We start from the raw sequence: 16,456 nt of genomic DNA, 5'->3' as shown, positions 1-16,456 counted from the left end.
GAACTGAAGGCACTGGAAAACTCGGGAGGAAAGCAGGACATGCAAATGGAGAAGAGCTGGGAGAACATGGCTGGGATGTCTGACAGGCCACATGGCAGCTTGTCAGTGAGGATGGATCCAAAGAATGGCAGCAAAAAACTCAACATGACCTTTCATTTTTATAGGTACTTTTGAAGGTTCCTTGCCCAATCAGGGCAGCAAACAGAGGATGGAAACCTGGAAAACAGCACTGCAGTGTGGGCTGGAGTCCCAGCACCTCCATTTGCTGCTGGGAATGGTCTGCATGGGGAGGGCTCAGCCCCACTGCCACAGCTGGGGGATAGGATTGGGGACACCCAGAGCAGGGGGACAGACCTGATGTGCCTTGAAGGACAAACCCTCATGGCTCTGCATGGAGTGAAGCCAGACTATCCCAGTGGACCTCTGGATGGAAGCCTGTAGGCCAGAAGATTCTCACTGGGAAAACTGCCAGGCCACTGCAAATTGGGAATTTTCTGTGATTTCTTACCATACCAGTGCCAGCTGGTTGCAGTGTCCCCTGGTGGGAGCCCACTCTGGCAACAGGACCCAGCTCTCACCTTTCCAGAGCTCTGCCAGCCTTCTCCAGTGGGCAAATGTGCATCCCTGAGAGACCCTCACTGTGCAGGCAGGGAGGGGCATGGTCTCTCCCCACAGCCTGTCTCGCTGCCCCCATCCCTGCCCACCATGCCACTCTGAGCCGCCACCCAGCCCTGAGGTACAACATGCTGGAGGGAACTCATGAGGAGTGCTCAGAGTATGGGTGACCTTGGGGCCGAGGCTACTGTTGATCAAGGAAAATGGTCCGATGTCCAGAACTGGGGACACAGCCCTGGCTTGGCACGGCTGGTAGACATGGGGGGCCTGAGGGTGGGCGAGCACAAGGAGCAGGGATGAAGCAGGACAGGATGAGGGGATTGTTTGGGGAACAGGGAGGCACTTTGCAAAGCCTCCTGAGGTGGGAGGCTGAACTCAGCTCCAGAAAGGCCAGTATTGCTGGCATGTAGCTGGAAACACCAGAAAACAGCAAGGAAAAAGCAACTTTCCCTGTAGAGATGGATCGTGAGTGATTGCTGGCAGCAGCTCCCAGCCGCTCAGGCTTTTGCTCCTGCTTCATTTTCCCCTGGACTTCCATAGCAACCCATCTGCAGTGAGGTTTAATGGGGCTGCCATTAGCACTAATGCAGCGCAAACACTCAGCATCTGCCTCGCCTTTGGATGGAAACACAGAAATAACCGCGCTTGCCGCAATCTGTCATCGACTCCGGCGCGGGGTTAGGACGCGACACGCTGTGAGAGGAGGGGAGAGCTGCAGCCGGGAGGAACGAGCTGCTCGGTGGGAAGGGAGGAGAGGAGGAGCTGGGATGCTGTGCTGCCTCCTTCCCTGCCTGCTGCCCGTGCCAGCACTGGCAACAAGCTCTGGGCAGCCGCAGAGCCAGGGTCAGCGGTGCTGGCACGCGGGTCCGACCGTGCGCGGCCATTTCGTGGATGAAGGGCAGAAAAAGGAGGTTCAGTCCCGGCAGTGAGACATGGACACAGCCCCTCCATCCCTCTGCTCTGCTCGGGAGCTGAGGCTGGTGCAGGCAGGACTGAGGCAGGCAGGGCTGATGCCCAGCACCCTGGGGGCTGTGCACAGAGCTGGACCAGTCCATCAAGTGTCCCAGCCAGGCCTGGGCTGTCCTGATAAAGCTGCGCCGAGCTCTGCGGTGACGCATCGCTGCACATTGTTTCTGGGTGACTCGCTCCTAATTACCTTGATTAAGTGGTTGCAAACAGTGCTATTAAAAATATTTTTTTTCTATGAAAGTGGATTTCTGAAAGGTTTGTGCTGTGAATGGCAAAATGAGCCAAGAGCTCCCCAGCGCTGTAGATTTTCCCAGCATGTTTTGTGTCCTGACTGTTATTCCCCTGGCAGTGAAAGGCAGCCAGGTCTGGTTGGAGAAGGGGCTCTTTGGGGCTGTGAATAACCCCTGCAGCAGGAGCTCATCCCTGCATTCCAGAGGATGAGCAGAAGACCCAAAGACTGCTACAAAATGCAGTGACCTTGTGCCACCTCTGCCTGCCCTGCACATGCCTGGTCACAAGGCATCCAACCCTGGGTGCCAGTCCAGCATGGGGTGCACGGGGCCATCACAATGTCCCTGGGGTACCCACAGCCAAGCTTCAGGTGCTGCTCAGGGATGTGTTTCCTGACCCTGGAGGGCACACGAAATTGGGTCAACACCAGGGATGGAGATGCCCGAAGCTCGCCCTACACTTCTCTCAGCTTTCCTTGGGAGCCCTGACCCGAGGTCCTGGTGTGGCACCAGCATTGGCATCAGCAGGTGCCTGCACCAAATCTCATTTTTCTCTTCACCTCCTCTCCACTGGCCTCTTGGGAGGAGGTGATAGTAATTCACCAGTGCTCTCATGCAGACAGGAAGATCCCTGTGAGCTCATCCTGCTCCTTGGGTGCCTGTGGGACACAGAATCAGCCACCGGTGTCCACCCTATACTGGCCACATGGCAAATGAAAGCCAAGCAAGTCAACCCCTTGCCTTCTCTTCTGCTCCTCCCACCTCTTCCTCTCCACAACAAACCCTGGTGACCATCACCTGTGGCAGGAAGATCTGTGTGAGCACCAGCAGCTCAGGCTGTGAAATACCCCCAAAACACACCAGCACAGCCTGGCAGTGGCGCTGTCCCCAGGCTGTCCCCTCAGATGCTGCAGGGAGTTCCTCAGAGCTGGGCAGGATGTGGCCCTACCCAAGAGGAAGGGGCTGGGTGGCTCAGGAGTATTTTTTAGTGCAGACTCCATTTGCACTGGGAGAAAAACAATCTTTCCTTCCTTTTGTATTGTGGTTATAATTTGAGAGCATTTCCAGACAGAATCCTTCAGGTTCCTGCTGAGTGCTATCACCGCCAGAATTACAAAGTCAAATGCAATCATTAAACCTGCGTCTTCCCTCTCCCAGCCCAGATTGCTCCTTCCCCAGAAACATCCCCCACCACAACTGCTGGCATGTGCCACAGATGAGCCACCACTGCTCTCACCCCATGCGAGCCCCCCTCGGCACCAAACCCAGTGGCTGCTGGAGATGGGGGGAGCAGGAGTCTCCTCAGCCGCCACCCCCTCGGAGCTGAGCTGTCAGTTTGACCTTCACCTCCTGCCTTCTCCTCACGATGTGTGCAGGCTGAGTCGAGGCTGCAAACCAGCCCAAAATCACTTCATTTGCCCTCATTAGCAGTGGCAGGCGGTGGGGCCAGGGTGTGCCGAGCACGGCATAGCCAGCGGCGACTCACGATGGAAACAAGAATGTAGGCAAGGAGGGATGGGACAGTGACTCTGTGCCAAGAGTCATACCAAAGGAGGGAAGGGGTGGGAGTGCACATGGAGCCTTACCCGGATGTTGTCCTGCCAGTGGTGAGCCTTCTGGAATTTCTCTGCTGCGTTGGCAAGTCTCTGCAAAGCAAGTGGAAGAGGAGAAATGAGCCTAAGGAAAGCAAGAGGATCCAGGCATTGCCCACACCATCCCAGGACCATGGGTGCTGCCCCAGCACCCAGCATCCCTGTTTGGGGGTTCCTGCAGCAGCCCTCTGCTGCACTGGTAAGGGGGCAGGAGGAGGGACTGTGGGCAGCACCCTGGAAGGGTGTTCCAGGGACAGGGAGCCAGTGTTTCCTGCTTGCCCCTGCCTTTCCTGAAGCAAGCCAGTATCTCTAGAGGAATTGCTGCCACTTGAACTCAGCCAGGGCTGAGCCACTGCAGGTTGGCAGCTGTTGGCATCTCGCCGGGGCAGGGCAGGGTCTTGGTGCACAGGGCAAGGGCTGAGCCCGGGTCCCTGTACTGAAAGCCCCCAGCTCTGTGCAAAGCAGACCAGACCCTTCAAACATGCCCCAAAACCCCCTCAAAATGCCCCAGTGCTGGGGCCAAAGGTCCTTGGTCCTGCCCCCCCAGATTTAACCCCTTCATATACCCATGCCCACACTGGTGTAACCAGAGGAACCGGGATTTGCCAGAAGCAGGATGGGGTGATGCTCAGCACCAGGGCACCCTCACTGTATGCTCAGCCATGAAACCCCTCACCAGCACAGAGGGTGCAGCAGGGCAGGGCTGGAGACTGGGCAGACCCTGGGGTACTGCAGTGCCTGGAAGAAGCTGCAATCTGGCCTTTTGTGAAGCCAAAGGGGACACACAGGGCAAGAGCTCCAGGCTTTCCACAGGATCCTCTCTGCATCACTAAGAAAATAAAGCCTGGGGCAAAACAAGCACGTTTCCCTCCATCCCTTGACCAGCCCCAGGCACCCAGGGGTTTGTGGACCTGGGGAGCTGCCTGCCAGGGCTGTACAACCTGATCAGCACCAGAACCCACTGGGAAGCAGCCTGGTGTCCTGAGCCAGCCCGCAGAGCCCAGGGCCACCCAGACCCCTGGGTGTCGGACACTCACTGCTAACAGGGGCACGGGGTTTATGTCTGGTCCTGCAGCACTCAGCACAGCCTGCTCCCCACCGGCCATCAGCTGTACAAGGCTCCCAGGGAACACACACTGCCAGGTCTCAGCTCCAGGGGGGCGAATCTGTACAGAGCTAACAGGCCACGAGGTTTTCGAGGCTGTGACAATCCCTAGAGAGCTCCCTAGAGAGTTAATGGGAGACACAGCAAGCAAAGATGTGCCTCACAGCACAGCCTCCTGCCTCGAAGGCTCCTCATTTCCCTGCAGATATATTTCCCTGCAGGGGGATGGACATGCTCTGCTCCATGCTAGTGGTGCTGGCAGCCAGAGAGAGGTAAGCCCTGGCTGTTTTCAGACACTGAATTGGCTGGGAGCAGGAAGGAGCATTGACAATGGGGTGACATCTTGTGCTAAATAACAACCCCAAATCACCCCCTGGGCAGCAGCACAGAGATTCACATAAAGAACACAAGATTCCAGTACTAGTACACACATGACTTCCATGCCATGAACCACAAATCCCAGGATGAAAAAGCATTCCTTTGCTCATCAGGGATGTGGCAGGCAGTGGGAGCCCACAGGGGCAGCGTGAAGTTCAGTGATACCCCTGGGAAATTATTTCCCCAGGGCCTGAACAGTGGCTAGCTCTAAGAGCACACGCACATACGAGCCCTGGGCACAGCCACAGGTCACAGTTGCTGTCCCCACTGTCACCAGTTTCTCCAGCACTCCCATCAGCACACAGGGATGCAAAATACCTCAGCGCTTCCAAATGGATGCTCAGGGGAAAGGAAATCCCCAGGTGCCACAGTGTCCCCACTGCCCATGCAGGAGAGTGGCAGCCCCAGCCCTGGCAGGGTGGCTCAAGCAGGGCCATGGCAGCAGCTGCTGTATTTCTGTGAGCGTGGCAAAGCACAGGCACTCAAAAGTAAGGTGAAAGACATCACAGATCTGGCCCTCCCTAGCCCAAGAATGCAGCTTGTTCTTATCAGATGCAGGAAAACACGAATCCATCACTGCATAATCTCAGCATGTACTGGTCGAAACTTTCCTGTTTAATCTTTTCTCTTTCTCTTAATCTTGATTTCCAAATCAAAGTGCTTGCTTTCAGTGGCCAGTAGCCAAGGGGAAAGATCAGCTATCAGCTGAACACTGAAGCAAAATCCTTATGGCTCCAGTGGCAGGCAGAAGGGAATGGGAAACAACATGTGGCTGGACAGAAAAGCCAAGTGACATGAATTTTCAGGGCAGTTTTTCATGATCTCACCTGCACAGCCACATCCCCGCCCCCAAGAGCTGCCGAGAAAATCCGTGGCCCAATTCTGTACCTCTTCCCCCCAAGCTTTTGTGCTCTGTTTATACATTGAGATGGCTGATTAAAGACAAGCATTTATTCTGAGTCGCATTTAAGGCAGTGGTGATGAAATATGCATTTTTCTATACTTGATAAGAGTGTGTTTGTTTATTATGGGCTGGGGTAAGATTTATGGACATCTTTAACTATTCATTGCCTTGTGCGAAGTGCCTGGAGGGTTGCAAATGGTGCAGTAAGGGACGGCTACGCCCAGGAACGACACTTCGACAGAAGATATTTTTCCTCTGGAAAATGTCAATTTGTCAAAGTCAAACCAGACACAGTTTTGGTTTAAAAAAAAAAAAGAAAAGGAAATCCAGATGTTCTTGTTTGATAAATAGCACGTTGCAGGAATTGGGGAGCGCACAGCAGGATTGCACAGCCACAGCAGGGTGCTGTGCTGGCTCCTGGCTGCCACCGGACATCCATCCAGGAGAAGTGCCCCCAGAGCCCTCCAGCTGCTGCTTCTGGAGCATTTTCCTCGCTAAAGACATTTCAGTCCCGTGACCAAGATGGTGACTGGGAGGAGAGAGGGGCCAAGCAGGCAGCCAGCCATCTCTGCTCTGCAACAGTGGATGCTTTGCTCGCCTCCATCCCTGTGCAGAGGCAGACTCGGAGCGATGCCATGTGGGGGCTCCCATGGGAGCCATCCTGTCACATCCCTCACTGGTGCTGGAGGCAGCCCATCCAGCCCCTGCCTGGAGATGGGCTGCTGACATGAACAGGATGGGTGATTGCTGGATTCAGGACCCTCCAAAACGGTGCCAATAAGAACAGGTCCCTCAAGGGGGCAATTTGGGACAGCAGGACCCGGAGTTGTTTGTTAGGGCAGGGTTTGTTGCTGCTCCTGCAAACCCCACTGACGGCTCCCCAGGGAAGGTGACGGGTCTGCCCGGAGCCACACGCTGCTGCAGGACGCCCCCATTAATGCCAAATGAGTTCATCATGAATAATGTTATTGTGATCGATACAGCTCAAGGATTATTTCTAATCCTTAATAATGATTAAACCATTATTTTTCAAGTGTTACAGGTCAATCAGATCAGCTCACGGTGTGCTGCGTGCAGGGACTGTGAGATGCCCGGGATGGAGGCAGTGCACCAGAGAGCCCGGCAGGATACAGGGCAGCCACCAAAACCTCTCCACATTTCAGACCTCGGGTTGTCAACTGTGGGGTTCAAACAGCAATAAAAATTAGAGGAATTACAAAAAATAAAGCATGGGTGTGAAATAACTGCAGATTTCCAGCAGGCTGTGGTGCAGAGACTGCCCTGGCGCTTTAAGGAGCATGGTTCTTTCCCCAGAAGTCACCCAGGGCTAAGGACAGGAGATTTAGAGGCTGAAAACACTGAATTGAAACGACTCTGAAGGTCATGAAAGGCCAGCAGGAGATTTGCAAGGGATTGGTGTCTGGAGATCCCGACAGCGGGGTGTGTGAGGGGGAAGGTGCTGCATGGGCTTATCGTGCCCTGGCCTCATCTGTATTCCACCTGGAGCTCCTCTCTGCCTCGCTGCTCACCAGGGCAGATCCATCAGGAGCTCCCTGCTCAGCACACCAGTTTGCCTGGGATTAAGGAGCCTCCAGGATGCCATGGACTCAGGATGGGCAGGTGGCAGCAAAGGTGGCACAGCTGGGCACGTGCCCTCCCTCCCAAAAGCTGTGCAGGAAAGGAAAGGGGCAACAAGGTGGACTAGCATCCATCTGCCCAGAGGATGGCAACTCCAGACACATGGCTGCTGCTTTTCCCTGGCTTTGCTCCAGGACCTTGCTCTTCAGCCCGATGCCCCACAAGCTCACTTGCCCCACTCTGAGCACGGCTCACCCACATGTGCTCACCCCCAGCAGCACCTTCTGGGCACAGCTGGTCTGATGCCCTGAAGCTGCTGGGGGTGGGGTGGTGGGGAATGCTCGGAGCACCAGAGCTGGCACAGGCAGGGACCATGACCTCCCCTCTAGTGGAGGGGACCATCCCTGCTGTTGGCATCCCCACTGCTCAAGGGGCCAGCATGCAGGAGGACTGATTGTCTCTGATGGAGCAGGCACCCAAGGGTGATGCTCACCTCCTCTCTGCCACCCCTTCTCCCCCATCACACCCAGGGCTATCCTGCATTGCTCTGATATTTTTACACAGACTCTTTCCAAAGGAAACTGGTCCAGTGATTTACTAAATCTCTTCTCCAGCCCCACCATGGCAATAAGCATGCCCTGGCTGCTCCTGCCTCAGTCAGACCAGTGGGTTTAACTTGGGAAGCAGCAGAGCAGAGCCCAGAGAGGCCAAAGACCAAGGCTGGATTTATAAAACAGGATTACAGCAAACACTCTGCAGAGGGAGACTGAGCAGCCCTGTGTAGCAGCAGCAATGCCACTCCTGTGTCCAGGCCTCCACACAGGTGCCCCAAGCCTATGTCGATGCTGGGAGATGCTCCTCAGACAGTCTGGGATGGTGTTCCTGGCTTCTCCCCACAGCCAGCATGGAAGCCCCAGCAAAGGCCCAGCACACAGCAGCTGTGTGTGTCCAGGGATATTTGCTCCGAGGGAGAGCTGCTCCTGCTAAGCCTTCATTTAACTCCCTCAGTGAGGCTCTTATCACCCTCATCACAGCGCCTTCCCCAAGGCTCTGAAGTGCGTTAACCTCCCGCAGCCCAGCACACAGCTGGGAAGAGGGGAGATCTCTGCTGGAGATTCAAACAGCCCTGTGCTGCCAGGCCAGGAAGTGCCATGCAGCATCACACCTTCCAGCTGTCCTCCCACAGCAGCAAAATGCCAGTGAAGGGTTAAGGCAAGAAGGTGAAAACCAAACGCACATGACAAAGCCAAGGAACTGAAGCCCTAGGCAGGAACATCCCCCAGGAGCTGGTTTTGCAGCTCTTGCTCTTCCATAATGAAGGAATAAGGATGGCACAAGCCCTCTCCTCTGGTACCAACCCTCTTCCATGGCCTCACCTGTCACTGCAGAGCATCTGGAAAGGCAAAAGCCCATTCCATGTGTTTCACATGTCTCCATCCTTTCTGCCTGCATGCATCAGGGCAGAGGGCACCATCTCATGGTCCTACCTCCTGCCACCAGCTCCAGGATGCCTCCACTGCAGATCTCCCTCTCATCCCCAGCACATCCTCTCCCCATTCACGGAATTCACCCCTAAGCAAGCCCTACCAACAAGCGCGCGCGCCACCATCAAAAAATGATCAACCAGCGACAAAAGACAACAACCCCCTTATGTACACACAGGGAATATAAATCTTGAGTAAACACTGTAAAGCAGCGAAGCATCTCATCCTGTAATAATCTCCGAGACAGTTGATCCCAGGGCTCTTATTACCCCCACAGCCGTCATCTGAAATCCAGTCGGCAGCAGGCTCAGCCACGGCTCAGTATTGATCATGGAGGCAGCTTCAAATATGCTGCGGCATTTTTCTTTCAAAGCACTAACTTGTTTGTCGATAACTCCCTTGCCTGTGTGGAAGCAGAGGGATGGATAGAGCCTGTCTCTGTTCCTTTTGTGCCTGGATCCAGCCTGTGCACGAGGGAGGATGGGGCTGGAACCAGCACCGGCTGCTAACATTCTCCTGCTCATGGGAGGGCAAATAAAGCCGCAGTGACTAGCAAAGAGCACGTGGTAAATCCTCCAAGGGCTCCCAGCCCTCGGTTCTGTACCAGCTGGTGCTCGCTGCTGGGGTCTAGCAGGGCAGGGAGCAGGGACACCTCTGCAGAGCCAGCCCTGCCATCAGTGAGGTCTCAAGTGCAAACCTGGAGCTAAACCAGAGCCAGAATTGCTGCAGACCCCACATGGGGCAGTGGCACAGCCAGTACCCGGCACTGGGGGCCTGGAATGAACCCCAGAGCCACAACTTCCATCATTTTACTGAGCACCTCAGTAACTCATGGCTCTGCAGGCCAGCAGCATGTGGCTCTTGTTCCCCTGTCAGCATCTCTTGCTTCTCCTTCATCTCCAGAGCCACAATTTTTACCAATAGGAAACACCACCACTATCCCAACAACCACGGGGAGGGGAGAAATGAACCATTCCAAGAAGAGAGGTACCAATGTATTTGCAGAGATGGTGAGGAAAGGGAGAGTGTTGCTGCTCAGGGTGTTTCTCCTACCCCAAAATATTGCTCACGTCTCCAGAAAAGCTTATCTTCCTACAAACAGCAAAGCACCAAGGGCAAAAGGAGAGTGCAGAGAACCAGGTGTCCTGTGGCATGAGCTGTGCCTGGTGCTCTCTTCAGCCCTTCTTCCCTTGCAGAAAAGCCTCTCTCTGTCACTCTTCTCCTGGAGTTCCTGTCCTCCATGAGGGTGGCCACTTACTTTTCAAAATCACAAGCAGAGAGCAGCTCTGCCCCTGCTCCCTGTCACCCAGGAGGGGAGGAGGAGGGCAGGGGCACTGTGCCCTGTGAACCCGTGGGTACACTTGCCCCTGCCCTGGACCAGCAATAGCAAAACCTCAGCTCAGCTGCTCAGACCCTCCTCGGCTCCTGCCCCATCCCTCCTGGGGGAGGAAGGGCACTCATGAGGGTGCAGGATCTGTCCCCACCTCTATTAGCAGTGAGACAGAGCTGTGGGATGCAGGATGGAGAGATGAGGCCAGGAACAGGTGCAGGCAGGTTTGGCCTCTCTCACTGTCCCCTTCCTCTGAGCGGAGTCAGCAGAAGGAGCATTTGGCCACACTGGCATTGCCTCATCCTGCATCCTCCTGCCTTTCACCCTGGACATATGGCAGCAAACTTTGCTCTTGCATTAGAGATGACTTTAAACAGTACTGCTAAATGTCATCATGCTAAAGTCCTGCTGGAAGGTGCTGCTGTCTGGCTTTGGGACAGCAAAGTTGGTCCTTTGGGAAGCCAAACCAGGCACACTTGCCTCCTCTGCTTAGGATATGAGAAAAATCATTTTCCTCCATCCCCTTTGCCGCACTATTTGCAGTCATGGTAGCCTTCTGCATATTCTGTAGCTGATGGAGAGGAAAGCAAGGACCTCTGCTCTGAGATCCCAGCATTCAGCCAGAGGAGAGCCAAGCAGCAGTATTTAGCTGTCCTGTGACAGCACAGCTCTCCAAGCTGTCCGTGCCCAGCAACTTTAAATGGTGCTCATTTCACACCTCTCGCTCTCTTTTGGAGCACCAGCTCACAGGATGAGGAAGGCAGAGGAAGCCCAGTCTGTTCCTGATGGAAGTTCCCACCACCTCCACAGTAGTCTGACCAGTCAAAGTCTTAAATTCTGGCTGTCCAGGAAGAAAGTCTCTCTTGGAGTGAAGCTGGAATATTGGTGGCTACTTCCCAGGAGGTGCTGAAGAGCTGGGGCATGTCAGCAGCATCCCAGAGGGGCGATGGGTACAAACCACCCATGAAATGTGGCTCCAGAGTTGTTTTTTGGTTGTGGATGGGACAGATGTGTCCCAGCAGTGTCAGGGCTGCCCATCCCAATCCAAGTGCCTCAGTGGTGGGCTGCCAGGCTAAAAGCCTGGTAGGTGCCGCTACCCACAGCTCTTGTCATTGTGTGCTTTGGGGACAGGTCCTGCCAGGGTCCTGCCATGTGCTGGGAGACAGCAGCAGGGACAGGGTGGGCGAGTTACTGGGCACAAACACAGCATCCTGGCACAGTGCAGCACGTCTGACAGGGCTCTGCCACGACTGGAAGGGCTTGGGGACTCTCCTGCTGAGTGACAAGCAGCTGCTTGCTGCACAATAAGGTTTCAGATGACCAGAAATAATTCAGGTCAAGATGCATTTTCTGGAAGGTCAGAGCTGGGAAATGTGACAGCAGGCGATTCACCAAGCTGTGGAGGAGGAGATGGTGCTGCCCTGGGCTCCTTCCATCTCCTTCTCCCCCCATACCAGCGTGCTGTGGCTCCCATGGGATGGGTGACTGGAGGGACATGGCTCCCACAAAGGGTTTTGGGAGATGACCCCTTCCAGCATGAGGTCCCAGGGCAGGCTCAGCTTCTGCAGTGCTGGAAGGGTCAACATGTTAATCACCATCTCAGCCCACTGCTCTGGCCCCGTCTCCTCCCAAATATACTCCAAACATTCAAACAAACGGTGCTCCCTAAACCACACTTAAATATCCTGTGGCCCTCCTGCTATGATCATCAAGAAGGACTTGTCACAGTTCAAAATCCGTTAAAATAACCACAAGGCATTTCAGCAGCAATTATAAGAGACAGTTGCACTTAAAAATCAATTTTACTTAGAGCTTGGAGGAACAGGGTTTTTTAAAAATAAAGGGAAAAATAAAGGAAGTGATACAGCTTGTCACTTGGGCAGGAGAAGGAGGAATTTGCCTGGTCAGGTCTTAGAAACCAGAGTCTTCAAAGAAAAAAAATAAATCATTCCTTATCACTATCCTTGTGTATTTTGGAGAAATAAGTCCCATGTGAAGATGAGAAGAAGTTCAAGGAGTGGCTCTCCCTTCCCTGCGGTTCCCTACCTGGTACCAACAACATAGAAGCTCCTGTGAGATGCAGGAGGACATCCCTGCAAACCCAAAATGCAGCCTGCATCCTGGCAGGCCCCTGACTCCCTGCTCCATGGGCATGAAGCCTTTCGTGCCTTTGAAATCCTCCCCTTTAGCTCTTCGCCTTTCATTCAAAAGGAGGCTGTTGAAAGTTTGTACTGGAAACCACTTACAATCGATTTATTTTAAGGCATCACCTCTTGCTGCGCTGTGATGTGCGAGCTTTAAAAAGCACCTCGTTTATTATCTGCTGCCACGCGGGGATTTCCATGTGGCACATCCTGGCGCAGCCAGAGCTCCTCCGCTAGCGGGATTTTATGCTAAGGCAGATTTTCAGTGTGCACAAATTCCCACAAGAGTGCCCCAAAATACCACCACCCCAGAACCCTGGCAAACCCCGAGAGAAACCCCCAAAACTTGCCCACGTGAAACCCTCCAGGGACACATGTGACATCTTTCTGATGTCCTCCAGTGCCACCAGCCGCAGCCTGAGAGGGGTCGGACACACTGAGCAGTTACTCAGGCCCCTGCTGCCACTGTAGCAGGAACATGAGCAGAGCAGTTGACATTGTCAGTTTTAAACACCAAAAAAAAGCAACTGCAGTGCAAAAAGTCATAAAAAGGAATTTTAGTGGTATTTTACTCTAAAAACAAGGACAATAGTTGGAACCAGCTTTGCTCAAACTTTCAGGAAAACAGCAAAGAAGCCCCAACGGCTCCAGGTAGGGTGGGGAAATTTCAGGGAGGTGGAAGTGAGCAAGTTCAGGAGGCCACCAAATGGCTGTTCCCAATGTGACAGCTCACAGTGACCTCAACACTCATCCATCTCAACGAGAAGGACTCAAAGCACATGTCCTGAAACCAGGACAACTTATCACTACACACATTTTTTGGGCTTTGTCTCAGGCAGAATTAATAAAGACATGTCCTCACTGCAGACCAGCCCCCTGAGAAGCCTCTCCCTTCCCTGAGGCACGTGGCTCCAGCACAGATGAAGACCCTACATCCCTTCTGTGGGGTCTGTGTTTGTGGGGAGAAATCCTTCCCAGCTCAGGTTTTCCCTGTGACCACGCTGGGCTGATGCAGAAGCTCCCCAAGGGAACCTGCAGTGCCCTTCCCTCTGTCCTGCTCCAGGAACACGTTCTGCTGTTTCTGTTAAACCCAAAATTCAAGGCAACTTGACACTTTCTGTTTTAAAGACCGAAGTGGGGGAGGAGAAAGCGTGGAGGAGCTTCCCTAAGGGAAAAGCCATCAAGTGGAACAAGTTTTCAACAACTACACGTTTCTTGACCTTTTCCACAGTCATATCTTTAATGTTTCATGGATGGATTTGATAAAAAGAAAAAATTAATAAAATAGATTTCATTTTTAAAAAAAGGTCAGGACATGTGTTACAGGGAAAAACTCATTTAGGTCCCTACCTGATGCCAAGGAGCCCTCCCCTGCCTCCCACACAGGGCACTCCAGCCCAGGCATCCACCTCCCCACCTTCCTTTTCATCATATTCAGGGTTTGATCTCTTCTGGACTTTTCCTTCCCCTGCTAGCACAGAGTCAGGTACCATAAGCATTCAGAGATGCTGACAAATGCTTGGGAGTTACAAATATTTGGTGGGACGTTGCACATCTAACCTGGAGAGGTCACTCTAACCAGTGAGCTCGAACGTGGAGAGGATGCTTGTCCAGCCTCCAGCACAGCTCTTCTACCTGCAGCTGCTCAACCTTGAGCCCAAAGTTCTCCCCAAACATCTTGACAGATGTTGAGGCTGTTGCCATGCCCAAGCCATGTGCAGCAGAATGACCAACATTTGCACTCTTGTTCATCATTTCATGGCTCCTGCACCCACCCCATGAGCATCACCCCATGGATATCACCCCCCTTATCCCTGTCTGTGGAAATGAATGTGGAGCCCATCTGCTGTGTCTGAGCGCGGGCTTGTCAAGAGCAAGCAAAGCAAAATAAATTCCCCAAGCACAGAGCCAATTCCTGCTGATCAAGATGTTTTAAAAAATAAATAGTATTTAATAGCAGCTCCATCCCGGCTGGCCCAGCGGATGTTCCCAGAGACTCGGAAACAAAAGCAGCTATGGACATTTCTATTATTAAGCCCACTCTGCAATTAGAGCAGACTTCTGTCCAACTTCTGCCTCTTTTCACCATTCCCTCTTTTTTTTTTTTTTTTTATTCACTAAGAACAAAATATTATTCATCAAAGTTTGCAAAAAAACCCCTGCGAATGGCTGCGATAACATCATACTAAGTTATTAAGTGGTGACAATGGGGGACAATTACAGTATATAGTCCATTATACAGCGCTGCCGTCGGGATGAATCAAAGTGAAACACCCTGTGAATGGCGAGGAGCTTATTAACAGGAACATTGGTGTGCCAGAGCATAATACCTGCATTCAGCCCCAGAGTTAGTGCTGAGCTGCTGCTGGCAGGGACTGCGGAGGAAAGCGGTGGAAAGGGCTGGCAGCTCCACTGCACTGCTCGAGGCATCAGCCCCATGGAGTGATCCTCAGTGCTTAATTACAGAAAAAGGGCAAAACCTCAGTCCTGGGCCACCACCATGCAGTGTCTCCCCCTCTAAATCTGCTTCTGGAAGGCTCTGAAGATTTTTGCAACGGCTCAGCCAAGCACAAGGAGACAAGGATTTCCCTCAGCTCCCACCAGGATCAGGAGCATCCTCTGTGCTCACCAGCACCCCAGAGATAGGGTATCTCTAGTGGACTATTCCACCACTATCAGCAAGTCTCTGCAGGTCCCACTCAGAGGTGTTGGGCACATCCCAGGCTCCCTTTCCCCATCACCTGAGGTTGCCCCTTGCCTGCAGCAGCAGGTGAGGTGGGCCATAATGCTGGGAGATGCATGAACTGAATTATCTGTGAAAATTCTCTTTGTTGAGAAGAGAAACGAGTAAGCAAGCTGCAGGCCTTCTTCCAGAGCACAGCAGCAAAATTCCTAGGTCTGGGTGTGCTCCAGGACTAACCTGTGGGAAGAGCTGGTTTTATGCTCTTCCTCCCAGGCTCTGCAGCCCCCTCACACCTGGTACAGTTCGGATGGGTCCTGTCCCTTCCCTCTCTGCTGGCCTGAATTCTTGCCAGTGGTGAAACCCTGTGCTGGGTTTCCTGCTGCTCCAGCAGCTCTGGTTTGCTCCTTCTAAGATGTTATTTTTACACTTCCCTTAAAATACAACACTAAGAGAGGCTTCTTGACTATATTAACATTAGGAATCTAATCAGCAATCAGACAGCTCATAATTTTCTGATTAGCTCTGATTATACTCAATCTTTAGGAATGGAAAAAAAAAGAGGGAAAGAGGAAAAAAAAACTTAGAAGGAAAAATATAAAAATATTCTCTGCTCAGTTTTCCCACCCTGATTCCCTTGACGAGGCACAGAGTCATAGGAACAGCTCTGCTGTTCCCAGCTAAGAAGGAACAGTGCCACAGTGACCTGCTAAGACAGTGTTGGCCAATAACCTGGTGCCATCACACTGCTGATTGTCATCCTTCCAGGCTTGGCTGGGATATTGTCCTGGAAAAGGGCTGCTCAGAGAATGGAGACGACATCAAGGGTGCCAGAGTGGCTGACAAACCCAGAGGAGTGTTGTGAGCTCTGCTCTCAGGCCAAACACCTCCAACAATCTGCTAAAAGACAGGGTAAAATGATGCCATGGAGAAAGGAAATGATGTGTGTGTATCCAGCTAGCTTCAGCCTGGAAAATGGAATCTCTCCAGGTGATGATGATGAGGAGGAGGAGGCTGAAGAACTTTGTGAGATGAGGTCATGGCCACACACTGGCTTGGCAGGAGACGATTGGTGCTTTGTGGCAGCCCAGAGAGAAAGATCCCAAGGATTCAGGATCTAAGGACTGCCAGAAGGTGGGAGGAAAATGGGCACATGGCCTGAAGCCCCTGGGCAGGAGCAGAGGATGCCCCAGCAGGCAGATTTATCTGCAGACCAGGCGGCAGGAGCAGGAATGGCATCTCCTCTGAGTATCTCCAGCATCCTACAACAGCAGGGCTTTTGTGAAGGAGGAGAAAGGGATGTCCTGGTGCTGAGCCTCACAGCTGCAGCCAGGAGGAAGGAAACTGAGGAACAAGCCAGAGAAAGGAAATCTAAACCAACCTCTCTAACAGAGTTAATCACTCGCGTGCGCTCTGTGTAGGAGATTCACTCCTGACTGCAGCAAGC

At 53.1% G+C, this 16,456-nt stretch overlaps 1 protein-coding gene across 1 annotated transcript in view; it reads right to left on the bottom strand.

The window, feature by feature from the left end:
* Window positions 1-16,456, bottom strand: part of CACNA2D2 (calcium voltage-gated channel auxiliary subunit alpha2delta 2) — a gene marked incomplete at its 3' end in the record, with an annotated part of 188,321 nt that overhangs the window by 37,592 nt on the left and 134,273 nt on the right. The window contains exon 3 of the mRNA XM_082288992.1: window positions 3,401-3,460. Coding sequence (XP_082145118.1) covers window positions 3,401-3,460 — 60 coding nt within the window. The remainder of the gene's footprint in view (window positions 1-3,400; window positions 3,461-16,456) is intronic.

This window comes from Coloeus monedula (genome assembly GCF_965178545.1).
Source record: "Coloeus monedula genome assembly, chromosome: 11".
Lineage (NCBI taxonomy): Eukaryota > Metazoa > Chordata > Aves > Passeriformes > Corvidae > Coloeus > Coloeus monedula.
Note: the sequence above shows the minus strand (reverse complement) of the source record. Positions and strands in the feature narration are given on the sequence as shown.